Source organism: Equus asinus, chromosome 26, assembly GCF_041296235.1.
Source record: "Equus asinus isolate D_3611 breed Donkey chromosome 26, EquAss-T2T_v2, whole genome shotgun sequence".
Lineage (NCBI taxonomy): Eukaryota > Metazoa > Chordata > Mammalia > Perissodactyla > Equidae > Equus > Equus asinus.
This window is the reverse complement of record NC_091815.1, coordinates 37,636,110-37,662,520: the sequence shown is the minus strand read 5'-3', so window position 1 is coordinate 37,662,520 and position 26,411 is coordinate 37,636,110. Positions and strand designations below refer to the sequence as shown.

The following is a 26,411-nucleotide window of genomic DNA, read 5'->3' as shown; positions in this document are numbered from 1 at the left end:
TGAGGGGTTACATGATTGATGGCTGAAATGTGACTGAGACAGATGAAGATTTTCTGTGAGGCAAGTTCTTAAAGACTGGCACGGCAGGAACATGTTGCAATCAGCAGCATCAACACGTTTACGGAAAGTGGCTGTGGGAGGAGGGAACTGGAAGTTCAGAGAAAAGTCATTACTTCTCACACTCTGGAGTCTGGGGTGATGCTGTGACCATTCTGGCTTTTCTCCCTCCTGTGGACTGCAAAACCGAAGGACCCTTGAACAGGTGGACATGCTACTATGATCCCTAGACTCCTTTTCCTCCTCTGTTTCAGTAAGTCTCATGGGGCAGTACACTGGGACCATAGAAAATAATATAACTGGTGTGTGGTTTGGATTGGGGATGGAAAGAGAAAGAGTAACATCAACTTTGGTTTATTGAGTGCATATTATGTAACAGAAATCTTGCAGCACACACGTGACCTCTAAACCAATGTTTTCCAAATTTCAATTATTCTTCTTCCAACATCACGACTTTTGATGAATGCCTCTACCACCGGTACTTTATTGGCTTAATGTTTTTCTTAATAGCGACTCAGGCTTTTTTCTTAAATAAAAGTATTTAAGATAGAAACTTTGTATCGATACTATGAATAAAAATCCAGTGTTGAATCGTAGGGAACTATAAAGTAGATGCAATTTACTTTATATGAGGAATATGGGGAAACAATGTTAGGATAGTCTAACAATATACTGTTCCTTGTCAAGCTTCTGAGCCTGAAACTTGCTATTTCTTTGCCATCCAGGCAATTGCCATGATCAAGATACATCAGAGGCTAGCTTCAAATAGGCCTCCTTGTTGATTTAATCCAAGGCGCTATGAGAGCGTTGATTGCACGCTGTCATGCAATGCTTTAATCATCCTTCCTTCCACCTAAAATCATCATACATCACACCAATGGGATGTATTCCACATTTCCACATTTGGAAAATACCACCCTGATCATTCAAAAAAAAAAAAAAAAAACCCAAAACCCAGTAAGAGGAAATTCGGTCCACCTTTCCAGATTAGAAATTAATCTAAGTTTGAAAAGTGAAGTGACTTGCCTCAGATTGCGCAAGTGGTACGCAAGGAAGCCAAAGTTTTAACCCACAACTTCTTAGCTCTAAAAATGCTGTTCCTCTCAGCCACGATGTTAACGTAAGAGGGTCACTTGCATGGACTCCTTTGTATGGAAGCATCTAGGACAGTATGAAAGGACTTGGGATTGGAAAAAGCTTGAGGAGGCAAAGACGAGTGGTTCAGAATGTTCCCAGCTATGGAGCTAGAATGCAAACTCAAAACAAATTGGTTTCCAGAAACCAATAGAGCTTGACATTCACAAAATATCAGAGGAGGAGCACTTGCCTTGGCGTGATTATTTGCACCTGGCTTTCTCCTATCGCCGCTAGTCTCTGATCCCAAGAGTTTAGGCTACACCCCAGAGCACTCCTTACGTCAGAGGCTTGTCTTAGGAAGACACATCTAGTTGTGTTTTTGGAGGGAACTGGATGGATGTAGTGAATACAGCATATGTTCTGGAGACTCAGCTCCTGCACACACTATTTGTGGGGCCTTGGGAAACACATGTCAATATTTAAAAGTTTCCTCATCTTTGAGGGTTAGCTTCACAATTAGGTTCAAGTATGCATGACTTGAGGCACATTATTCAAGCTCAATAAATGACATTTTTTAGAATTCTTTTTTTTGAGGAAGATTAGCACTGAACTAACACCTGCTGCCATCAATCCTCCTCTTTTTGCTGAGAAAGACTGGCCCTGAGCTAACATCCGTGCCCATCTTCCTCCACTTTATATGTGGGACACCTGCCACAGCATGGCTTGATAAGTGGTATATACGTCTGTGCCCAGGATCCGAACCAGTGAACCCTGGGCCACTGAAGCAGAGTGTGCAAACTTAACCACTACTTATCCACTTAACCATTACTTATCCACGGGCCTGGCCCCATCGATAAATGATTTTTTTTAAGTTTGTTATTCTTTTTTATCATTCATTCTCCTCTTACTTGGTTAGACATTGATTCCACAGCAATTCCTTCCAGAGGTCTTCCCTAGATGCAAGTATGAAACACTTCAATCTTTTTTATGGCTGAATAGTATTCCACTTAGGTATGCATGTGTCTATACATTCTATTTCGATATAGACCACATTTTATTTATCCATCCATCTGTTGATGGACACCTGGGTTGTTTCCACCTTTCAGCTATTCCTTATCTTCCCTCCTTCAATGAGAAGGTTAACATTTTCCTTCCCATTTTGTCTTTGAGAGACAGTGAGTCTCTCTTAATGGACTTCCTGCTGCTCTCCAAGTAATGAGGCCTCTGAGCAGTCTTCCTGCTGTCACTCAGGCATGTCCTGCTGAAGACAGAGATGACATCAGATGAGATGTTCTGGGGCCTGGGAGTGTATGGTAAATCCCACACGACCTGATGGAGTGTCCGACCATTGTCTACCCAGCTCCACAAAGCTCTCAACCCTTCCAGGCTAACAGAGCACAGGAGGCCTCTGAAGAGGTACCTGTCCTCCCTCAAAGGTGTTCAGGATCTGAGTGTCTTGAGGCGTACAGGTGGGGGTTGATGGAGAAGGGACTAGGATTGCAAAGACCCTAAATTTCCATAGACCCCAGAATGTCCCATGAGCCAAGACAGCAGCACATCCCGACTTCTCAGTCCCAATCACAATTCCCTCATGAGTTGCTCCAAACCATCCAGAATTTATTTATTTTTCTTAATTTTACTTTGTCAGATTAGACTCCCACTTTCTCTGGGCATCACATACAGCCTACAGACTTTCTAAGTCCCTGAGACTTTACAACCTCTTGCAGAGAGGTGCTGGAGTTCTCTCCATTCCCTTAGTGCTTTGCCAGGACACAAGGCTGATATTTACTGATAATCTTCCACCTGTTATGCAGAGTGGCGCCTACCTTGCACACTCAGCATGATCCATTAGAAGGGGAGAGGGTCTGTGCTGTGGGTCCCACTTCTTTGCAAAGCAGGGCAGCTCCCAGGACTTTGATGCTCAGAGACCAGGCTCTCTACCCAGAGCTCACGGTCATGTGCTTCCCAGGTGTAGCTTCCAGTGGGTTCAGGTGTCCACAGGTGTCTGCTCTCTCAACCCTTCTTTTTTCCATTCTCTGTGGATCCACAGACTGTAAGACAGTTTCCTTTTCAATACCTTAAACATATCCATTATATTCCTTTTTTTTATTATGGTAAAATATATATAAATACTATTTATCCTTTTAACTATTTGCAAATGTAGAGTTCAGCGGCATTAAATATGTTCACAATGCTGTGCAACCATCACTCAAAACTTTTTCATCATCCCAGACATAAACTCCGTACTCGTGAACCAATAACCCAGTTTCTCTCTTTCTCCTCAGCCCCTGGTAACCTCTATTCTACTTTCTGTCTCCATGAATTTGCCTATTCCACGTCGTGTAAGTGGAATCACACAATATTTGTCCTTTTGTGTCTGGGTAATTTCACTGAGCATAATGTTTTCAAGGTCTATCCTTGGACCTCGTAGCATGTATCAGAATTTAATTCTTTTTCATGGCTGAATAGTATTCCATAGTATGTATAGCCCACTTTTTGCTCATTCATTCATCCTTTGCTGGACACTGGATCTCTTCAAATTTTGGCAATTTACTATCACTGTTTTCAAAAAGTGAAATATAATATTTTTGATTGGCCCACACAATTTTAGTGCAAAAGCCTGGTAACTTCTCCTTTTCACGAAGACACAAAACCGTTTAGTTCACATGGGGGAAAAAGAGGAAATTGCTTAGAAACACAGGCCTAACCAACATCTGTTGAGTTAGATCAATCTCTTTCTTGCCATAATATTCACAAACAGGCATGATGTTAATTTCAAAGAGATCTGGGCACTCAGGCAAAACTGTATCTACCACCACTGGGCATTAATGGCAGGATGGTCGTGAACAGTCAGAGATGCATGTAATTACTTTCACTTGGAAGTTTCTTTCTAAGCCGGTTGACTTTGAATACCTAAGTTTCAGTCTTGAGAAAGGTTTTTCCGGGTTCAGATACAGCAGTGGTTCTCCACCGTGGCTGAATATTTGTGGGGAGATTTTGATTTTTTTTTTTTTGAGGAAGATTAGTCCTGAGCTAACTACTACCAATCATCCTCTTTTTGCTGAGGAAGACTGGCCCTGAGCTAACATCCATGCCCATCTTCCTCTGCTTTACATGCAGGACGCCTGCCACAGCATGGCTTTTTGCCAAGTGGTACCATGTTCGCACCCGGGATCCGAACCGGCAAACCCTGGGCCACTGAGAAGCGGAACGTGCGAACTTAGCCACTGCACCACCAGGCCGGTCCCAATGTGGGGAGATTTTGAAAGTTTGGGGCCTGAGTCCTATTGCAAGTGATTCTGACTCAAAGCCTGTGTGTGGCTTGGTCTATGCACTGGAATTTTCAACAACGCCCTGCCCTCAACGGGAGCAAAATGAGTAGCTGAGATTAAGAACAAATGAGTTGGAGTACCCTACAAATGCACCTGCACATGGGACAAGGGAGGGGAGGTGCATATGTTTTCTCCTTTCTGGAACATCCATTTGGATTTTTTGAGGCTTGCTTCATGGTACCAAGCAGTAACCTTTGTCCCATCTGGAGTATCAAGAGATGAAAAGAGATAATAGCTAAGATTGGGTCAGAAACTTTTCAGATTAAACACTGAGATTGACTTAACTAGCTCTTCTCAGTGATAGGACTTGCTCCATCTCTGAGAAAACCCCTACTTACCAAATGGATGTTGGTGATGATGGTGAGGTCCAGAAATGGAATTAATCTGGTGGGAGGAAGAAAGGGAGCTATGGAGAGGTTGCAACTTTTCACATCCTGGTAAAATTTCTCAATCATGCTTAAACGGGGTCATCACATCAGTAAGTCAACGTGCATTTGTAGAAGTCCTACTATGTGCCAGAACACGCACAGACACGGGGAATGTTGAGGCCAATAACACAGAGTTGCTTCTCTCCAGGTGCTCATTGTAGTGACATCTTATGTCACCCACATTATGAGTTACATAAACTTCTATGAACTCTTTTAAGAAATTACAATAAAATGGTTCTATCTTAATTTATGTCACTGAAGGCACCAAGGATCCGTTCTTATGGTGGTTCTTCTGTCTACAGATGAGACTGTCAGGAGATACTTAGGCCTACATAGAGCCTCAGAACATCAGAAGTGGGCGAAGGCCACACTCGTGTCCCTGGCTTCCCCAATCTCCCTCATGGTTCATGCCTCTTATACAAGACTGAGAGATCTAGGAAGTATAAGACAGGTTCTAATAGAAATGTAAGACTAACAGTGGTTCAGGAGAGAAAATGAGACTAGGAGGATTTGTGGCATTTGGTGGAACCAAGAAAGGTCCTGGGGCCTTGGGAGGTGACAGCTGCACAGAAGAAGTTCTGTTAGAAGTGATGGAGGAGCTGAGGGCAGAGCTGAAGCCAAAGTCTTGCATAGAGACAATGAGAACTCCAAAATGCATGACCTCCAGGGGTCCATCCTCAACAAGAGCCCCAGGGAGGGTCCCTCAGGGATGAGGGCAGGTGATGGTGTGGGCTCCAGGTAGGTGCCTATGTCTCATGGACCATTCTTTTGCAGGGCTGTGTGTTGGCCAAGGAGACAGGAGAAGAGATGGTGAGTGTTTCTTCTATTAAACCCTCCTTGATCCTTCAGCCCCCAAGGGCCCCATTTTCCTTTCCCTTCTTTAAATGGGCTCCCTGAGAGCAGGTGAGAGAACCAAACCCAACCCTCCACTCTGCTTCCTTCCAGGCTCACTTCCCAAGCCCTCTCTCAGTGCCTGGCCTAGCTCGGTGGTACCGGCTAAAAGTAATGTGACGCTGCGATGCTGGACTCCTACCAAGGGTGTAAACTTTGATCTCAGAAAGGGAGGACACCTCATTGAGTCCTCACAATCACCTGATTCTGCAGAGGGCCTGGCTGAATTTCACCTCACTGATCTGAAAATCAGTGATGCTGGAGAGTACACGTGTGAATACTACAGAAGAGGGAGACCCTACGTAAGTTCACAGTCCAGTGATGTCCTTCTGCTGCTGGTGACAGGTGAGGAGGGGGCCTCAGCATAACACGTGGTCTTCCTAGAGACAGGGGATGGTGGAGGAACAAGAGCAAGAGAGGGCAGGGGGGTCTCACCTCCAGTGCCGTTGGGGAGGGGGAGATGGAGAAAGACAGGCAGGGAGCTGACAAACTTGGCTTTATTCAGGGCTGACAGGAGGGAGAATCTCCTTCCTGGAGTCAGAGCAGAAAGAGGGTGAGATGAGGCATCTGTCATTCCCCACACTCCATGGGAACCCCCAGCCAGAAGAACATAAGTGAGTGGGGGACGCCAGGCTTCTCCCCATGACCTTGGAGCCTCCCTTTTCTTCCAGGAAATTTTCCTAAACCTTCCCTCCAAGCCCACCAAAGGGGTAAGGTGACTGAAGGAGAAAAGGTGACCCTGCAGTGCCAGAAGCCAGACTTCGGGATCGTGCCTGTGATGTTTGCCCTACTGAAGGCAGGAAGTCCAAAGCCCATCCAACTCCGGAGTCCAGTAGGGAAGGAGACAGACTTCTCCCTTCAGAGTGTGACAGTCAACGACACTGGGCAGTACAGCTGTGTGTACTACCAGACAAAGGCTCCTTTCTGGGCCTCAGAGCCCAGCAATCGCGTTGACATCCAGGTGACAGGTAACGCTTGGCATGATTTTGAGAAATTTCTTTTTAACTAAATAAGAAATCATTGATCCGTCATCCTCTGATTCTCATTTCTACATCACTTGCACTACCATCTCTTTTTAACATCTTTTGTTTCTTAATTTTCATTCTTTTGCCCTTTTTTGTTCCACATCCGTGGATAATTTCTCAAGTTGTTCTTCAAAATGATCAATCCTGCCATCATCAGAATCCCTTCTACCATTCTCTGCATCTCTTAAAGTGTTGGTTTACCTTGCCAATAGTGGTTTCATTCCCAACAATGCTTTTTTGTTCTCAGAATGTGGCATTCCCACAGCCTCCTGCTTTAGGGTGATGGAGACAAAAGCTTTTCGTATCTCACAGCACTTACTGTTAGAATTCTTCTGACATTATCTCATTATGAAAATACATAATGGCAGAGATTGGATCAGAAACCTTTAAGGACGAAGGCTAAGGACGTCCAGCTAGCACTTTCCCATGATAGGGCTTCCTCTGTCTCTCAAGCAACTTCTTACCCCACCAAATGGGCAGGGGTCACTATGTTGTGAGGTAGGGATGGGTCAACCCGGTGGGAAGAAGAAAGGAAGATATTGTAAGTTTGCATCTTTTCACATCCTGGTAAAATGTCTCAATCGTTTAACTAGGGGCAACCCAGCAGTAGGTCAATGTGCATTTGTAGAGGTCCTACTGTGTGCCAGGACCTGCACAGACCCTGGGGATGCTGAGGTGAATAGCATAGAATTCATGTCATCCAGGTCCTCACAGGTAGTGACATCTTGTCTCTCCCATGGTATGAGTTACATAAACTCCTATGAAGTCTTTTAAGAAATTACAACCAAATGGTTCTGTCTAAATTTATGTCATCCAAGGTACCAAGGAAGCTTTTTTATGGTGGTTCTTCTACCAGAGATGAGACTGTCAGGAGATGCTCAGGCTTAATTAGGGCCTTATAACATCAGAGGTGGTGAGGGCCACACTCATGTCCCCAGCTTCCCCAACCTCCTTCGTGGTTCATGCCTCCTACCCCCGGCTCAGAGGAGGGGGAATTAGAAACTATAGCACAAGTTCTAATAGAAATATAAGATTAAGAGTGGCTCAGGATAGAAGCCAAGAGGAGGAGGATTTGTAGAATTTGATGGAGCCAAGAAAGGTCTTGGAGCCTTGGGAGGTGACAGCTGCACAGGACAATCTCTGTGAGAAATGATGGAGGAGCTGAGGGCAGAGCTGAAGCCAGAGTCCAGCATGGAGAAAACGAGAACTCCCAAACGCATGACCTCCAGAGGTCCCTTCTCAGCAAGAGGCCCTGGGAAAGTCCCTCAGTGATGAGGCAGGTGATGGTGTAGGTTCCAGACAGGTGCATATGTCTCATGGACCATTCTTTTTCAAGGCTGCGTGTTGGCCAAGGAGACAGGAGAAGGGATGGTGAGTGTTTCTTCTATTAAACCCTCCTTGATCCTTCAGCCCCAAAGGCCCCATTTTCCTTTCCCTTCTTTAAATGGGCTCCCTGAGAGCAGGTGAGAGAACCAAACCCAACCCTCCACTCTGCTTCCTTCCAGGCTCACTTCCCAAGCCCTCTCTCAGTGCCTGGCCTAGCTCGGTGGTACCGGCTAAAAGTAATGTGACACTGCGATGCAGGACTCCTACCAAGGGTGTAAACTTTGATCTCAGAAAGGGAGGACACCTTATTGAGTCCTCACAATCACCTGATTCTGCAGAGGGCCTGGCTGAATTTCACCTCACTGATCTGGAAATCAGTGATGCTGGAGAGTACACGTGTCAATACTACAGAAGACGGAGACCCTACGTAAGTTCACAGTCCAGTGATGTCCTTCTACTGCTGGTGACAGGTGAGGACGGGGCCTCAGCATGGCACATAGTCTTCCTAGAGACAGGAGATGGTGGAGGAACCAGAGCAAGAGGGGGCGGGGGTTCTCACCTCCAGTGCCGTTGGGGAGGGGGAGATGGAGAAAGACAGGCAGGGAGCTGACAAACTTGGCTTTATTCAGGGCTGACAGGAGGGAGAATCTCCTTCCTGGAGTCAGAGCAGAAAGAGGGTGAGATGAGGCATCTGTCATTCCCCACACTCCATGGGAACCCCCAGCCAGAAGAACATAAGTGAGTGGGGGACGCCAGGCTTCTCCCCATGACCTTGGAGCCTCCCTTTTCTTCCAGGAAATTTTCCTAAACCTTCCCTCCAAGCCCACCAAAGGGGTAAGGTGACTGAAGGAGAAAAGGTGACCCTGCAGTGCCAGAAGCCAGACTCTGAGACTGGGCCTAAAATGTTTGCCCTACTGAAGGCAGGAAGTCCAATGCCCATCCTGCTCCAGGGTCCAGCAGAGCGGGAGACAAACTTCTCTCTTCAGAATGTGACAGTCAATGACACTGGGCAGTACAGCTGTGTCTACTACCAGACAACAGGTCCTTTCTGGGCCTCACATCCCAGTGATCACCTTGTGATCTGGGTGACAGGTAAAGTTTTACATGATTTTTAGGAATTAAAAAAAAATTTAAACAAGAGATCCTTGATCTGTTATCCTTGGATTCTCATTTCTACACCACTTGCACTATCATCTCTTTTTAACATCTTTTGTTTCCTAATTTTCACTCTTCTGCCTTTTTGTGTTCCGCATGTTTGGATAATTTCTCAAGCTGTTCTTCAAAATGATCAATCCTGCCTTCATTAGAATCCCTTCTACTACTTTCTGCATCTCTCAGTGTTGGTTGATCTTGGTGATAGTGATTTCATTCCCAACAGCTCTTTTTTGTTCCCAGAATGTGGCATTCCCACAGCCTCCTGCTTTGGGGTGATGGATGCCATATCTTTTCACATCTCACAGCACTTACTGTTAAAATTCTTCTGACATTATCTTGTTTCCTGCCAGAATTTTGCTCCACTGGCTGCTACACACTCTACGTTTTCAGCTTTGTACGTTTTCTTTTATGCTGTTGAGTTCCCATGATTTCAGTGAATGTTTTATGGTTAGAAACAAAAGTCAGTGTGGTGTGTACTGTGAGGTGGAGAGGGTTTCCTGATCACGGTGGTTTCATTATGTATTTCTCCCTCTGGATTTTGTCTTCAGGGAACATTGTTATTGATGGGTTCGGAGATGACTTTTGCACTAATTGGGATGCACGAGGTGGGATGATATAAATGCGGGCTTCTCTTTAGGAACCAGGGCCAATGCCAACCTTCAGCCCCTGTTGAGTGAAGCTGCAATTACACGCACAATGGTCCAGGAGCTTAGCTCCTCAGCTCAAACTTTCTTAAGCTCATTACCTGCAAAAGGTTTCATTCTATGAAGAGAGACGCAGATGGAGCCACTGAATTATTTCAGGGCTCTGTGGGGCAATTTTGATTTTTTTGCATAGCTCCCTAAGATGAATTCCTAATATATGGATGGAGAAAGGAAAAAGGAAATGCAGGAAGATGGAAATGAGATAAAGAGCAAATAAATGAAAGAAGGGTGATAATGTGGAGGAATATGAAGGGAAGAAGATGAAGGAAGAGCCAGTACCATTCTCACAAAATCCAATATCTTGTTTTCAGTGATTAAAACTTCAGTGAAGGTACAGCTGACCACTGGCCAGGAAATATAAGTGGGTGTGTGAGAGTTGCACTTGGCAGATCCATTTGAGAAGAAGGGATATCTTTTTATGGCTGGTGCTGACCCTCTTCTCTGTTTCATTTTCCCCAGATGCCACATCAAGAGATTACACCACGGGGAACCTCATCCGACTGGGTCTGGGTGCCATAATTTTGGCTATTATGGGGGCTCTCTTGGTTGAAGCCTGGTGTAGCCAGAAGGAGTCTCAAAGTGGATCCAGGTAAAACAACTGAGCATTTCTCTTTTTCACGGGCTGTTGTAGAAGCGGGGGTCTTTAAACATCATACTTCACCATGGGACCTTACGTTTTGCAGTATGGCCACAAACGGCGTTTCAGGTGGGATTTTTCTTCATCACGTATGACTCTTCTGTTCACTGTAGGAACGTTTAGTATCTCTTTTCCTTTCCCATTAAACAGCAGTTGAAGCCTCAATCACTGTGGAAGAAGAAAAAAAGCAGGTACTACCACACCTCTTCAAACATCCCTGGATATGGAGGATGGGGAGAGGGGTGGTATTCTTGGTTGAGAACCTGTGTTTGGAGGCTGCTGAGAAATTATATTCTTCCTCTTCCTCCTTTCCTTGATCTTAAGTCTGTCCTCTACCCATAGGTCCCACAACTGCTGGGGTGGGGAAGACAAGTGCTTGATCAAGCTAGACCTGCTGATTCTTAACAGTTCTGTGGATCCTGCATTCTCAGCTCTCTTGAGAGCCACTGCAAGGCAAGAGGATGGCTTTCTTCTTCCTGTACTGTTCACCTGGGGCCAACAACAGGACTGAGCATAAAGACTCACCTAACACGTTTTGATGTGGATGATTGGAAAAAATACTGAAAACTTCAGAGTCAGGCTGGGTGGCATGTTTGGTTGAAGGGGCAGGAACCATTCTTCCACTGAAAAGTGAAGAAAACATTGCTTCCTGTATATTTATTATTGCTCCCCTCCATTCTCACTGTTTTGTACTTTTGGACCAGCAATTAGCCATTGAAATTTCTGTATTTACCACAGATGTCTTTTAAATTTTATTTCATATATTCCCAACATTTTACCTCATTTTGGGAGAATTCCACTGTATTCCCTGGCATCCAGTTCCGCCCAGTTATATCCAGTATTTCTGGCACAGGTGTAAAAAGTCATCCATTATATTTTTACTTTCAAGATCTGTGGTCGTTTCTTGTTAATAATCTTGTTTTTTTTTTCATTAATACTCATTCTTATTTTAGAACTATTATCTCCTCCATTATAGTTCATGAGATATACTTATGAAAACCAAGTTCTGATTGTAATAGAAAAGATTGTCTCAGATCTAAGTTCTTCATTTCATCTGCTTCCTTTCATTGTGTCAACTTTCATCAGATCATGGATGAGTTTTTTTTTTTTCTGCTTTATTTCCCAACCCTCCCCCCGTACATAGTTGTATATCTTAGTTGCAGGTCCCTCTAGTTGTGGGATGTGGGACGCCGCCTCAACGTGGCCTGATGAGCGGTGCCATGACCGCGCCCAGAATCCGAACCCTGGGCCGCCACAGCGGAGCGAGCGAACTTAACCACTCGGCCACGGAGCCGGCCCCACGGATGAGTTTTGCTTGTTTTCTCATCATTGAAGTTGAGATCTTCCTTTCATAGCCGCTGCAGTTGTGGATAAGATTAGGTGAGGGCAGCCTGTTTTTGTCCTCTGCACTCCTCAGGGTGTTGGGGGAGAAGACTGGGCTGCGTATCTTGTGACTGGCATTCTCAATGTGGTGGCTCCTGGTAGCCTCAGATACCAGGAGAATTTTTCTATCCCTCCCACCCAATTAGTAAAACTATGTTTCCTACTGAGAATAGACCCTTTTGGCTGCTATCTGGTCAAGAGGAGTCAAATGAACAGAACTCTGAATTTATAGCCAGTATGGGTGTGGAACATCAGACGGACACCAACTGCTCCCTCTACAATGACCTCTTGCCTCAGTCTCCACCTTGGCCACTCATGGAACAGCTTCGGTGATGTTCCCACTCTGTAATGCATGACTGTCCACATCTATTTTACATTGTGTTTTTCCTCTTTAATCGGATCCCACTTTTAAACTTCTTATTTTGAAATCCTTATAGATTCACAAGAAGATGCAAAAATAGTCAGATACTTGTGCCCTTCAGCCAGTTTCTCCCAATGGTTCCATTCTACATCCATTACAATATCAAAACCAAGAAGTAGACATTAGTACAATGTGTGTGTACAGTTTGACATTATTTTATCACATGTTTAGAGTCATATAGCCTCAAGCACAATCAATCTACATACTGATCTAGTCTATCACCGTAAAGACGTTTCTCATGCTGTTCCTTTACACCCACCTCTTTCCAACACCATTCTTCGACCCTGGCCACCACTCGTTTGTTCTCTACCTCTATAATTTTGTCATTTTCAGAATGTCTTATTTGACATCACCAGGTTTCCATTTCATGATACTATCTTTTCTTAACTAAGCTTAATTTATACGTTAAGCTGGATCTTCACACCTCAATGCTTCCCTCTGCCCTGATCTGCCAACAGCAGATTGAGAACAAGTAGTTGGAGTATCCAATAAATGCAACTGTATGTGGGACAAGGGCTAACGTATGTTTTCGCCTTTCTAAAATATCCGTTTGGATTTTTTGAGACTTGTTTTAGAGCACCAAGCAGTGAAGTTGGTACCATTTGGCTATCAAGGGGTGAAAACACATAACAACAAAGATTGGATCAGAAACCTTTAAGGATTAAAGCTAAGGTTGTCCAGCTAGTACTTTCCCATGATAGGGCTTCCTCAGTCTCAGCAATTCCTTACCTCATCAAATGGGTGTGGCTCATTACGGTACGAGGCAGGGATGGGTCGAGCTGCTGGGAGGAAGGAAGGACGATATTGTAAGGCAGCATCATTTCACATCCTGGTACAATTTCTCAGTCATACTTAAAAGGGGGCATCTCAGCAGTTGGTCAACATGCATTTGTAGAAGCCCTACTATGTGCCAGGACCTGCGTAGACACTTGGGATGCTGAGGTGAATAGCACAGAGTCCCTGCCTTCCAGGTGCTCACAGGTAGTGGGTTACCTCTTGCGTTTCCCATGGCTAGAGGTACATATACATCCATAAACTCTCTTAAGATTTTACAACCAGATTGACATCAGAATCATGGTGGCATGAGTCATTCTTTTTTTTTCCTCTCCCCTTCAATTTACAACTAGTTGGGCATCCATAACGAAACACTAGCTCCTCTGCACAGCACACCAGGACACCTGAGAGGTCCATCCATCTGTGCATCCAAAGGTGGGGGGCCAGGACCTTGGAGAAGGCCATGGAGCCAAGGGAGTTGTGGTGGCACCAAGCTGTGAATCTAAGACTTAAACATAAGACCTGACATCATAAAACTCCTAGAAGAAAACAGAAGAAGCTCATCAATATTGGTCTTGGGAGTGAGTTTTTGGACATGATGCCAAAAGCACAAACGACAAAAGCAAAAATCAACAGATGGGACTACACCAAACTCAAAAGCTTCTGCACAGCAAAAGAAAGAATAAAAAAAAATGAAAAGACAACCTGTAGGACAGAATATTTTTGCAAAGCATATATCAGATAAGGGGTTAATATCCAAAATACATAAAGAGCTCATAAAACTTGACAACAACAGCAATGACAAAGCAATCCCATTAGAAAACGGGCAGAAGAACTAAATAGACATTTTTCCAAAGAGGAAACCAAAATGGCCCAAAGGCACATGAACAGATGTTCAACATCACTAACCATCAAATCAAAACCACAACGAGATATCGCCTCACACCTGTTAGGATGTTTACCATTAAGAAGACAGGAGACCACAGGTGCTGGCAAAGAGAGAACCCTTATAAATTGTTGGTGGGAATGTAAATTGATCCATCCACTATGGAAAACAATATATGCAGGATCCTCAAAAAATTAAAAATAGATCTACCACACGACCCAGGAATTCCAATTCTGGGTATATACCTGAAGGAAATGAAAACAGGATTTTGACAAGATATATGCACTCCCGTGTTTATCACAGCATTATTCACAATAGCCAAGACGTGGAGTCAACCTAAGTGCCCATCAACAGATGAGTGGATAAAAAAGATGTGGTACATACATACAATGGAAGATTATTCAGCCAAGAGAAAGGAGTATATCTTACCATTTACAACAACAGGCATGGATCCTGAGCACATTATGCTAAGTGAGATGTCAGATAGAGAAAGACAAATACTATATGATATCACCTATATGTGGAATCTAAATCTGTAAAAAACAGAGAGTAAAATGGTGGTTACCAGGGAATGGGGGATGGGGAACAAAATTGACGTTGTTTAAGGGTACAAACTTACAGCGAGTAGTAAATAAGCCATAGAGATCTAATCCACAGTATAATGAATATATACGATAATATTATACTGTAATTATGTAATGTGATAAATATTGCTACAAAGGCAATCATATTATGATATATAAATGTGTCAAAGTGACATGCTGTACATCCTAAATTTACATAATGCTACATATCAAGTTTATTTATTTATTTGTTTTTAAAGGTACACTTTTTTCTTCTTTTCTTTTGGTGAGGAAAATTGGCCCTGAGCTAACATCTATTGCCAATCTTTCTCTCTCTTTTTTTCCTCCTCAGAGCCCCAATACACAGTTGTATATCCTACTTGTAAATCATACTAGTTTTTCTGTGTGGGCAGGCGCCACAGCATGGCTTGATGAGTGGTGTGTAGGTGCCCATCCAGGATACGAACTGGGGAATCCTGGGCCCAAAGCAGAGTACCCAAACAACCACTCCGCTAAGGGGCCAGCGCCTTAAATTAATTTTTTTAAAAAGATGACATGACATGAGTAAGCATGTCTAGTATGCCCTATTTCAAGTCTTCAAAAAGTATTAAATTGGGGTGGCATGGTGGTTAAGCTCCCACATTCTGCTTCAGCAGCCCTGGGTTCGCCAGTTCAGATCCCAGGTGCGGACACGGCACTGCTTGGCAAGCCATGCTGTGGCAGGTGTCTCACATATAAAGTAGAGGAAGACGGGCACAGATGTTAGCTCAGGGCCAGTCTTCCTCAGCAAAAAGAGGAGGATTGGCAGCAGATGTTAGGCCACAGCTAATCTTCCTCAAAAAAAAAAAATATTAAATTGGTTAAACTAATAGCAAGCTCTGAAAAGAAAAACAACTCCTTGCACATTTAGACTCTTCTTTGGGATGCCACACCCAAAGCACCAGAAATCAAAGATCCCCTCTCCTCCTGGCAAGGCAGAGGTGGTGGAAAAGCGGAGGCAGGTCCAGCAGTTGCACCAAGTGCCCCAACCCACACTGCCAGCCCCTCCAGCCCCCCTGGCCTGCGCGCCCCTCTGCGCCAGGCGGCTGCCCACAGGAGCATCTCCCCCCGGAACACGTGGTCATTTGGAGACTGTGGTTGTCGCCGTGGGGTCGCGCCAGCCGGGAGCTTGCAGCCGATACTCACCCATTGGGAATACTGTTCTTCCTTTCTGTGACACGAGAGGCGTGGGGATCCCATGACCCAGGAACTCTGCTCTAAAGCCTCATACGGAACAGACGCCATGGCAACTGCAGCCACTGGGATGCTCACCCAGGCTGCGAGTATACAGATGGAACCCACGGCTTCCCGAAGGCACACACTGAGCATGCTCAGAACCCACTGGCTGAGGCGCACATTGTGCGGGCCTGTGGACCACCTGGCGGTCAAGCCTGGGGAGAGAGCATGAGGCAGGCGGCAGTTGTGGGGTGCAAGCATCTGGATCAGTGCGGGCTGGTTGGTGACCTCTCCTAGTGCACAGTAAATGATGCGTCCTGCCTTCACTGCCCAGAGACAGCAAAAGTGCACTGTCCATCCAGGTGACTGTTGTCCTGCCCGTTAAGGTCCCCCAACCTGTCCCTCTCAGGCACCCCAGTATTTGAGCTGGTTGGAGCCCTGCTCTGTGCAAAAATCCAGTACCCCAGCCCCCGTGTCCCCTCGCCCCCCAGTAACCAGGGCCAGACCCGCAGGGGCCACTGGGACTTGTAGTCCCCAGGGCCTGGTTGACCTATTAGCCATCCCCTTTGTGAATTAACAGGGTTGAGAAACACTCCATTTTACAGGATTGGAGAGCGGTGCTTGATTTGCATCAAATCCAGGTTCACATTATTTATTGAGTGCCTTCTGCATGCTGAACACCTTGCTAGGATTGGGGACAGTAGATGAGTTCATGCTCCAATCGTCAGCTTCACTTCAGGTTGAGCAGAAAGGTGAACTTGCAAGATAGAATGTAATGACCATGAATGAGATGAACTTTGCTGGTGACGTCAGCAGCAAGGCAGAGTGAGCTCTCCCAGTAAACTCTCCCCCCAAAAATACAAGGAAAAGGACATTCATATTCCAACAGAGGATGTCCACACAACACAAAAGATGTCTAAGAGACCCACACAGACATAGGTCAGGAGGTGGAGGTGCTGGAGTACGCCCCTCCCACCCCAGTAGGTGGAACGAGATAAGAGAATGTTTCTCTTCCTCCCTGAAGGAGAGCGACCCAGGGATTACCTGCAGCCTCAGGGAGGAAAGCAGAGAGGGAGTAGCAGCCCTCGGAGGGAACACCATAGATCTCTGAGGTCCCTCACAGACCAGGAGAAAGCCCCTCACAGAGGGGACCAGCTGTCTCAGGGGTGTCTCCTTCAAGCCAACACCAGGAAAGCGGATAGCAAGGGCAGAGCGAGAAGCCTCTGAGATTGCACAGGAGAAGAAAGTGCCCCACCCCACCATCTGGTGCCCCAGACTCAGCCCCAGCCCAGCACCTTGGAGCTGTCCCAGTGATTTGCAGCAGGCTCAGAATACAGAGCTCTTGACCCCCACCCAGTGGCGAAAGGTAGAAGCGGCAATCAAATACTACCACAATGCGGAAGTACAAATCCATGCTATATCACAGTATGAAAAAATATATTAAATCTCCAGACCAGAAGGAAAATGGCAAGTACCCGGAAATCAATCCTGAAGACACGGAAATCTATAATCTAAATGACAGAGAATTTGAAATAGCTGTCATTAAAAAACTCGCTAAGTTAAAAGAGAATGCAGATAGACAATGAGTTCAGGAGGTACTTCACAAAAGAGATTGAAACTATAAAGAAGAACCAATCAGAAATATTGGAGATGAAAACCACAATAGATGAGGTAAAGTAGAATATAGATTCTCTGAACAGTAGAGCTGATATAGAGGAACGAATCAGCATGATTGAGGACAGAAATATAGAAATGCTTCAGATGGAGGAGGAGAAAGAAGTAAGACTGAAAAGAAATGGAGAAAGTCTCTGAAAATTATCCTACTCAGTTAGGAAATGCAACATAAGGATTATAGGTATTCCAGAGAAAGAAAGGAGGGAAAATGGAGCAGAAAGCATGTCCAAAGAAATAATAGTGGAGAACTTCCCAATCCTGGAGAAGGAGATGGAAATTTATGTGAAAGAGGTGACTCAGACAAGGGATACAAAAGAAAAAATAAACAAGTGGGATGTTATCAGACTAAGGAGCTTCTGCAACGCAAAGGAAACCAGGATCAAAATAAACAGACAACCCACTAGTTGGGAGAAAATATTTGCAAATCAGATATCCAACAAGGGGTTAATTTCCATTATATGTAAAGAACTCACAGAACTGAACAACAAAAAAACAAACAATCTGATCAAAAACTGGGCAGGGGTTAATAACAGACATTTCTCCAAAGAAGATATACAGATGGCCAATAGACACATGAAAAGAGGCTCAACATCACTAATCAAAGGGAAATGCAAATCAAAAGTATACTAAGATACTACCTTACACCTGTTAAAATGGCTATAGTCACTGGGACGAAAAATAACAAATGTTGGAGAAGATATGGAGAAAAGGGAACCCTTATACACTGCTGGTGGGAATGCAAACAGGTGCAGCCACTATAGAAAACAGTATGGAGAGTTCTCAAAAAACTAAAAATACAAATACTATATGACCCAGCTATCCCACTACTGTGTGTGTATCCAAAGAACTTGAAATCAACAACTCAAAGTGACTTATTCACCCCTATGTTCTTTGCAGTGTTATTCACAATAACCAAGATGTGGAAGCAACCCAAGTGCCCATCAACAGATGATTGGATAAAGAAGATGTGGTGTATATACATATACAATGGAATACTACTCAGCCATAAAAAAGACAAAATTGTGCCATTTGTGACAACATAGATGGACCTTGAGGGTGTTACGGTAAGTAAACTAAGTCAGATGGAGAAACATAATTATGGTATAATTTCACTCATATGTGGAAGATAACACGTGGATATGGAGAATGGATGGGTGGTTACCAGAGGGGATGGGAGTGGGGGCAGGGTGAAAGGAGGAAAGGAGCACATATGTATGGTGATGGATGGAAACTAGACTTTTGATGTTGTACACGATGCAGTCTATATAGAAGCCAAAATATAATAATGTAAACTTGCAATAGACACAATGTTATACACCAATATGACCTCAATAAAAAAAAACCAGATGAACTTGCAAGATAGAATGTGGTGAACAAAAATTATGAATTACATGTACTATTGGAGGTCAGAAAAAACTTCCTGGAAGATGTGGGGCTTGAATCAGGCTTTGAAATGTGAAATGCTTAGATTAGATGGAAACTGCAAAAGTGAAAGGATTGGAAGTGGCAGGGAGTATAAAGAGTCTGATCTGGCTACAGTGGCAGGTTTATGTTGGAGCGTGGTGAGCAGGGCTCAGGTGGGGAAGTGGACCCGAGGGTCTTTTGGCCTCAGTTTCAGAAGGGCCTCTGTTTTGAGTTTTTCTCCAATGGAAACTTAAGTACAGGTGTGGAGACACATCTTCAGCTAGAAATAAAAGACATCACAGGACTTCCTTGTGTCCAGTATCTGGACCTCATGGCCTGTGTTGCTACATGAATCCATTTTTGTAAATCTTGTAATTAACTTGTGAGTAGCGCGATTACATTGCATTGTGTATGTGTTAGACACAAACTTTCAAAACATACTACAGTTTTTCTAAACTGTTTTTACACTTATTCAGTTTTTATGAAGCAGAAGTCTCACGAGAAGTGAACTCCAATTTTCTTGACCTACAGGAGCAGGTTATGATGCTTTGGGGCTTAGTCCTGAGAGCACTGGACGGTTTGATGCTTTTCAAAGACATATATATGACCTCAATATATGTCTTCATATGCGACTTCATATATGTCTTCATATAAGACATATATATGTCTCATATAAATTCAAAGATCAGAAAATCCTTTGTCAGCCCACTTGTGCCTACTTTTTGCTTTCAGAAAATAAGATTATAGTTAAGTAAAAGGTATTAATTTTTGAACTTGTCAGGTAATGAAACACCTGCAAGTCATGATGCTTTTCATAAAACGCTGTGAAATAATGCTATATCACACTTAACTAATTCTAAAATCTGAGGGTTAAAGTCCCTTTTCCATATCCTAGTACCAGTAAAGGATAGCTGGTGCCATATGTTTGATGAGTTTTGATTTTGACAAAAAAGATTTTGCAAGCAAATGATTGTATTTTAATTTATTCTATTTTACTTTGTCATCCAGATCACCTAGAAGCCTTTAATATGGGGGGCAGTTCCTGGTCACTTGATCCCAGATGACTCTCTTAGGAGACCTCAGTGGCCACTTTGGGTCTTAGATAACGTCAGAAAATAAATGAGGGGCCGGCCCGGTGGCGCAGCGTTTAAGTTGGCACGTTCTGCTTCTCGGCAGCCTGGGGTTCGTCGGTTGGGATCCCGGGTCCATGGCAAGCCATGCTGTGGTAGGCATCCCACATATAAAAAGTAGAGGAAGATGGGCATGCATGTTAGCTCAGGGCCAGTCTTCCTCAGCAAAAAGAGGAGGATTGGCAGTAGTTAGCTCAGGGCTAATCTTCCTCAAAAATTAAAGAAAATAAATGAGATCACGTTCCATCTCCAGGCCTCCCAAACTTCCCCCATGTTTGGTACCTTCACTCCCGGGGTGGAAGAGAACCAGAAAATCTAACACGCTGTTAACTCAATCAAGGACTCGTTCCTTTGGGCAGCTGTGGGCCTGTGGGTAGAGAAGGACTGACTTGAGATCAAGGGAGGGGGGAAGAGGAGGAATATTTCTGCTGGCTGCCAAACACAGGTTCTCCCCCAGAAGAATACCACCCCCATGCCCCATCCTCTATATCAGGGCATGTTTGAGAAAGTATGATAGTACTTCCTTTTTTTCTTGTTCCGCAATGATTGAGCCTTCGATGGCTATTTAATGGGAAAGGGAAATTGATGCTAAATGCCCCCGCAATGAACAGGACAGTCCCATATGGGAAAGAAATATCCCACCTAAAATGCCGTTTGTGCCCATTTTGAGAAGCATAAGAAGTCCGCATGGTAGAGCCTGGCGTTTAAAGAACCCCATCACTACAACATCCCACGAAAAGAAGGAGTGCTCAGTTGTTTCACCTGGATCCACTTTGAGACTCCTTCTGGCTATACCAGGCTTCAACCAGGAAAACCCCCATAATAGCCATAATTATGGCACCCAGGCCCAGTCGGATGAGGTTCCCCGTGGTATAGTCTCTTGATGTGGCATCTGGGGAAAATAAGAGAGAGAAGAGGGTCAGCACCAGCCATAAAAGAGTCTCTCTCCTTCTCAAATGGATCTTCCAAATGCGACTCTCACACTCCCACTTGTATTTCCTGGCTGGTGGTCAGTTGTACCTTCATTGAAGTTTTAATCACTGAAAATAAGACGGGATTTCATGAGAGTTCTAGTGGGATTTCCTGCATCTTCTTCCCTTCGTATTCACTCTGCCTTATCGCTCTTCTTTCATTTATTTGCCCTTTATCTCATTTCCACGTTCCTGTATTTCTTCTTCTCTGTCTCCCAATGCATATTAGGAATCAGGCTTAGGAGCAACATTAAAGACCTAAGGAACACCACAGAATGGTGAAATTCAATGGCTGGCTTAGCATCCTCGAAGGAAACCTTAATTTTATGCAGGCAGTGAGTTTTTCAAAAGTTTGAGCTTCTCAGCTAAGCATTTGGGCCACTGTGCATTTCAGCTTCACTCAAGAAGGGCTCAAGCTTGGCATTGGCCCTGGTTCCTGAAGAGAAGCCCGTATTTGCATCATCCTACCTCTTGCATCCCAATTACTGCAAAGATCCTCTCTGAACCCAACCATGTTCCTTGGAGACAAAAGCCACAGGGAGAGTTTTATAAGGATGCTCCCAGACCAGGATGCTCTCTCCACTTCTCAACACTGACTATACAGACATTGATTCTAATTATAAAACGTTCGCTGACTACATAGTAAGACTGAAGAGCATTAAAGAAAACTCACAACGCTGCGGAAGCAGAGGGTATAGCATCCAATGAAGCAGAATTCTGGCAGAAAACAGAAGATAATTTTAGAAGAAACTGCATCTGTGACACAAGAGCAAGAGGCTGTGGAAACACCGCGGTTGAAGAAAAAGAGCCACTAGGAATGAAATCAATATCGCCAAGATAAACCAACACTTTAGGAGATGCAGAGAATGGTAGAAAGGATTCTGATGACAGCAGGATTAATGATTTTGAAGAACAGCTAGAGAAATTATCCTAGAGTGTAGAACAAAAAAGGCAAAGGAGTAGAAATTATGAAACGAAAGATTTAAAAAGGAGGTGGTAGTGAAATTGATGGAGAAACAAGATTCAGAAAGTAATGGAACAGGTGGCACAGTGGTTAAGTTCACACGTTCCACTTTGGCAGCCCGGGGTTCGCCGGTTCAGATCCCGGGTGAGGACCTACACACTGCTTGTCAAGCCATGCCCTGCCAAGTGTCCCACATACAAAGCAGATGAAGATGGGCATGGATGTTAGCTCAGGGCCAGTCTTCCTCTGCAAAAAGAGGAGGATTGGCGGGGCTGGCCCCGTGGCCGAGTGGTTAAGTTCGCGTGCTCCACTGCAGGCAGCCCAGTGTTTCGTCAGTTCGAATCCTGGGCGCGGACATGGCACTGCTCATCAAACCACGCTGAGGCAGCGTCCCACATGCTACAACTACAAGGACCCACAATGAAGAATATACAACTGTGTACTTGGGGGCTTTGGGGAGAAAAAATAAAAAAAATAAAATCTTTAAAAAAAAAAGAGGAGGGTTGGTGGCAGATGTTAGCTCAGGGCTAATCTTCCTCAAATAAATAAATAAATAAATAAATAAATAAATAAAATTATTTAAAAAAAGAGAAAGTAATAGAACAAATACTCTTTGATTTTAAAAAAACACTTCTTAAAAATTGTGCAAAACCTTACCTGTCACAATTTAGAAAAAGAGAAAGTAATAGAACAAATACTCTTTCATTTAAAAAAAAACACTTAAAAATTGTGCAAAACCTCACCTGTCACCCAGATCACAAGGTGATCACTGGGGTCTGAGGCGTGGAAAGGACCCGCTGTCCAGTAGTACACACAGCTGTAGTTTCCAGTGTCGTTGACTGTCACATTCTGAAGGGAGAAGTCTGTCTCCTTCCATTTTGGACCCCGGGTCTGGACGGGCATTGAAGTTCCTGCCTTCAGCAGAGCAAACTTTACAGCCCCCTGAAAAACATCTGGCAGCCGGCACTGCAGGGTCACCTTTTCTCCTGTGGTCACATTACCACTTTGGTGGGTTTGGAGGGAAGGTTTAGACAAACCACCTGTAAGAGAAGGGAGGCTCTGAGGTTGTGGGGAGAAGCCTGAGGTCCCCCATTCACCCGTGCTCTCCTGGCTGGGGGTTCCCATGGAGTGTGGGGAATGACAGATGCCTCATCTCACCTTCTTTCTGCTCTGACTCCAGGCAGGAGATTCTCCCTCCTGTCAGCCCTGGATAAAGCCAAGTTTGTCAGCTCCCTTCCTGTCTGTCTCCATCTCCTCCTCCCCAACTGCACTAGAGGTGAGACCCCCGGCCCCTCTTGCTCTGGTGCCTCCACCATCCTCTGTCTCTAGGAAGACCACGTGCCATGCTGAGGCCCCGTCCTCACCTGTCACCAGCAGCAGAAGGACATCACTGGACTGTGAACTTACGTAGGGTCTCCGTCTTCTGTAGTATTGACACGTGTACTCTCCAGCATCACTGATTTCCAGATCAGTGAGGTGAAATTCAGCCAGGCCCTCTGCAGAATCAGGTGATTGTGAGGACTCAATGAGGTGTCCTCCCTTTCTGAGATCAAAGTTTACACCCTTGGTAGGAGTCCAGCATCGCAGCGTCACATTACTTTTGGCCGGTACCACCGAGCTAGGCCAGGTACTGAGAGAGGGCTTGGGAAGTGAGCCTGGAAGGAAGCAGAGTGGAGGGTTGGGTTTGGTTCTCTCACCTGCTCTCAGGGAGCCCATTTAAAGAAGGGAAAGGAAAATGGGGCCTTTGGGGCTGAAGGATCAAGGAGGGTTTAATTGAAGAAACACTCACCATCCCTTCTCCTGTATCCTTGGCCAACACAAAGCCCTGCAAAAGAACGGTCCATGACACGTAGGCATCAGCCTGGAGCTGACACCATCACTTGCCCTCATCCCTGAGGGACCCTCCCAGGGGCTCTTGCTGAGAAGGAACCCTTGGAGGTCATGCATTTGGGAGTTCTCATTGTCTCTATGCAAGACTCTGGCTTCAGCTCTGCACTCAGCTCCTCCGTCACTTTTCACAGAGGTTCTCCTGTGCAGCTATCACCTCCCAAGGCTCCAGGACCTTTCTTGGTTTCAGAAAAACCCACAGGCCCTCTCATTCTCAGCCTCCATCCTGAACCATTCAGTCTTACCATTTCTATTAGAGTCTGTGGTGTTTTCTGGATCTCTCAATCTTGGGTGGGAGGCACTAACCATGAGGGAATTGGGGAAGCCCGTGACTGGGTGTAACCCTATCTTATCTCTTGAAGTTGTCTAAGCTCCTAAGTGACCGTTAGTTTCCCCTGAGAGTGTCATCTGGGATAGAGCAACCAGGAACCATCCCCCATAGTAAAAGCTACTTGGTGCTCTGGATAACATAAATTAAGACCAAATCATTTGGTTGTAAAATCTTAAGAGAGTTTATGTACCTCATGCCGTGGGACACACAAGATGTCACTAGCCTGTGAACATCTTGGAGGAGCTACTCTGCGTTATTCATCCCAGCATCTCCAGTGTCTACACATATCCTGGCACATTGTAAGATTCAACAAATGCACCTTGACTAATTGATGAGATGCCCTGGTTTAAGCATCACTCAGAGAGATTTTCAAGGATGAAAAAAAGATGCAAACTTATAATAATGTCCTTTCTTCATCCCATCAGATAGACCAGCATGAAGAGGTTGAGAGCCCCATGGAATATCCTAGAATCTAGAGATTAGAAAATATGGTGAAGACTAAATTATAGCACTGTGACCTCATCAAGCTAAGACCCACACACTGTCCCTGTGTGTGGAAAACGGGTTTTCTTGGCTCCTGCAAACAGACATCCTGAGATGCCCCCAGCTCCACACTCAGGGACGTTTTGAATCTTTCCTCATTTATCACCTTAGAATTTCTCCAACCTGGCATCTGCTCACTTATCCCCCACAACCTTTCCATTCAGAAGATCCCGTGCATGTGTCACTCTTCATATACTATTATGACCAAGTGGAAATAGCAACGACTTTGAAGCCAGGCAGGCATGGGTTTGAATTTTGACTTTTCTGTTCATTCTCTGTATGACCCAGGGCAGAAATCCTCAGCTCTCCATGTCAGAGTCTTCATTTATCCATTTGGACCTAATTCTCATCAGGCAGGGTTGTTTGGAAGGATCAGAGTCCTATTTCTCACAGTGTGGAACATGAACCACAGGTGTTATATGGGATCATTTTAGATGATGCCGTGACCCAGTATCCTATAGGATTGATCAAGGGATCAGCAAGTTATTGTCCTTTCAAATCACTTTCATCTCTTTGATCACAACGAGGAGAATTTTTCAAACTAAAGATCAGCGTTTGCACACAGCTATGTCTGTCTTATCACCCTTTGTAATAAGGAAGCAGCCAGCCAAGGGCTCAGGAACTTGACGGGCAACAGTGCCTGATTAGAATGTCATGTTTTCTTCCTTTTCATTGTATGTATGTTTACATTAACCTCCTATTTTTGGTAAGCGACATTGGATTTTCTTTTAAAGTTTATTTTTTATTAAGCTATTGGCATACAGTTTCTATCTTCAAATGAATATACTTATTTAAAATAAAGATATTGAGTCAATAAAAATGAAAATTGAAATAAATAGAGTACAGGCATGTAGGACAGATCATGGATATGGAAAGGAAATATTGGCATGCTGAAAAACCCTTGATTGGTAAGATGTATCTAAAGCTTCCTGCAGGGTCCCTAACACCCATGAAACAGTCATTATGAAAAGCTGATGCTGTCACATCTCTTTCCAATTATATTAGTCACATTTCTCTCAACCTACCCTCACCTCTAATCCTAACATACAGGCCCAAGAAACTTACCAAAGCAGATGAAGGAAAGGAGTTCAAGGATCATACCGGCCCTGTAGCTTGCTCTAGGAACCTTCTTCAATTTTCAACCACAGAAGGGAAGAAAACTCGATGTAAGCCATGACGTCTTTCCTCTAGCCCTTCCCTTCCTTCCTCATATGTGACCCACGGGGTTTTTCTCACAACTACATTTAGGAAACAAGAAGCCGTAAAATGTTCCACTAAGTCTTTTTTTTTTTTTTTTTACACTTTTTGGTGAGGACGATTGCCCCTGAGCTAACATCTGTTGCCAGTCTTCCTCTTTGTTTTTTTCTCCTCAAAGTCCCACTACATAGTTGTATATGCCAGTTGTAGGTCATTCTAGATCTTCTACATGAGATGCCGCCCCTGCATGGTTTGATGAGCGGTGCATAGGTCCGCACCCAGGATCCGAACTGGTGAACCCCAGGCTGCCAAAGTAGAGTGCACAAACTTAACCACTCAGCCATAGGTGAGTGAGGGCCAATATTCCTCACCAAAAATCATTAAAAAATAAAATAAAATTCATTAAAAACGAAGAATACAATAATTGGAGTGACAA

At 44.5% G+C, this 26,411-nt stretch overlaps 2 protein-coding genes across 5 annotated transcripts; one reads left to right on the top strand and one right to left on the bottom strand.

Annotated features, from left to right (window-relative positions):
• Positions 1-136: 136 nt before the first annotated feature.
• On the top strand, positions 137-13,882 carry LOC106840957 (immunoglobulin superfamily member 1-like). Of its 3 annotated transcripts, XR_011498402.1 has the most exons (10): positions 137-310; positions 5,669-5,704; positions 5,840-6,130; positions 6,457-6,753; positions 8,316-8,606; positions 8,932-9,228; positions 10,455-10,584; positions 10,783-10,823; positions 10,975-12,012; positions 13,564-13,882. XR_011498402.1 is itself a non-coding variant. In XM_044760133.2 (9 exons), exons 1-8 carry the CDS (start codon positions 277-279, stop codon positions 10,787-10,789), a joined length of 1,383 nt encoding a protein of 460 aa, XP_044616068.2. In that variant the 5' UTR covers positions 137-276; the 3' UTR covers positions 10,790-10,823; positions 10,975-12,953. The 3 variants fall into 3 exon arrangements, 2 of the variants coding, with proteins under 2 accessions (XP_044616068.2, XP_070354497.1); XM_044760133.2 differs by lacking the exon at positions 13,564-13,882 and having other exon boundaries at positions 10,975-12,953; XM_070498396.1 differs by lacking the exons at positions 10,783-10,823; positions 13,564-13,882 and having other exon boundaries at positions 159-310; positions 10,975-12,938.
• A 6,028-nt stretch (positions 13,883-19,910) lies between these two features.
• Positions 19,911-25,984, bottom strand: LOC106840863 (T-cell-interacting, activating receptor on myeloid cells protein 1-like). Of its 2 annotated transcripts, XM_014856484.3 has the most exons (7): positions 25,844-25,984; positions 23,807-23,842; positions 23,382-23,672; positions 22,761-23,057; positions 20,845-20,974; positions 20,365-20,449; positions 19,911-20,172 (listed from the first exon to the last, which is right to left on the bottom strand). In XM_014856484.3, the coding sequence occupies exons 1-6, from the start codon at positions 25,875-25,877 to the stop codon at positions 20,398-20,400; spliced, it is 840 nt and encodes a 279-aa protein (XP_014711970.2). In that variant the 5' UTR covers positions 25,878-25,984; the 3' UTR covers positions 19,911-20,172; positions 20,365-20,397. The 2 variants fall into 2 exon arrangements, with proteins under 2 accessions (XP_014711970.2, XP_070354496.1); XM_070498395.1 differs by lacking the exon at positions 23,807-23,842 and having other exon boundaries at positions 19,920-20,172; positions 25,844-25,981.
• Between the last annotated feature and the right edge of the window lie 427 nt (positions 25,985-26,411).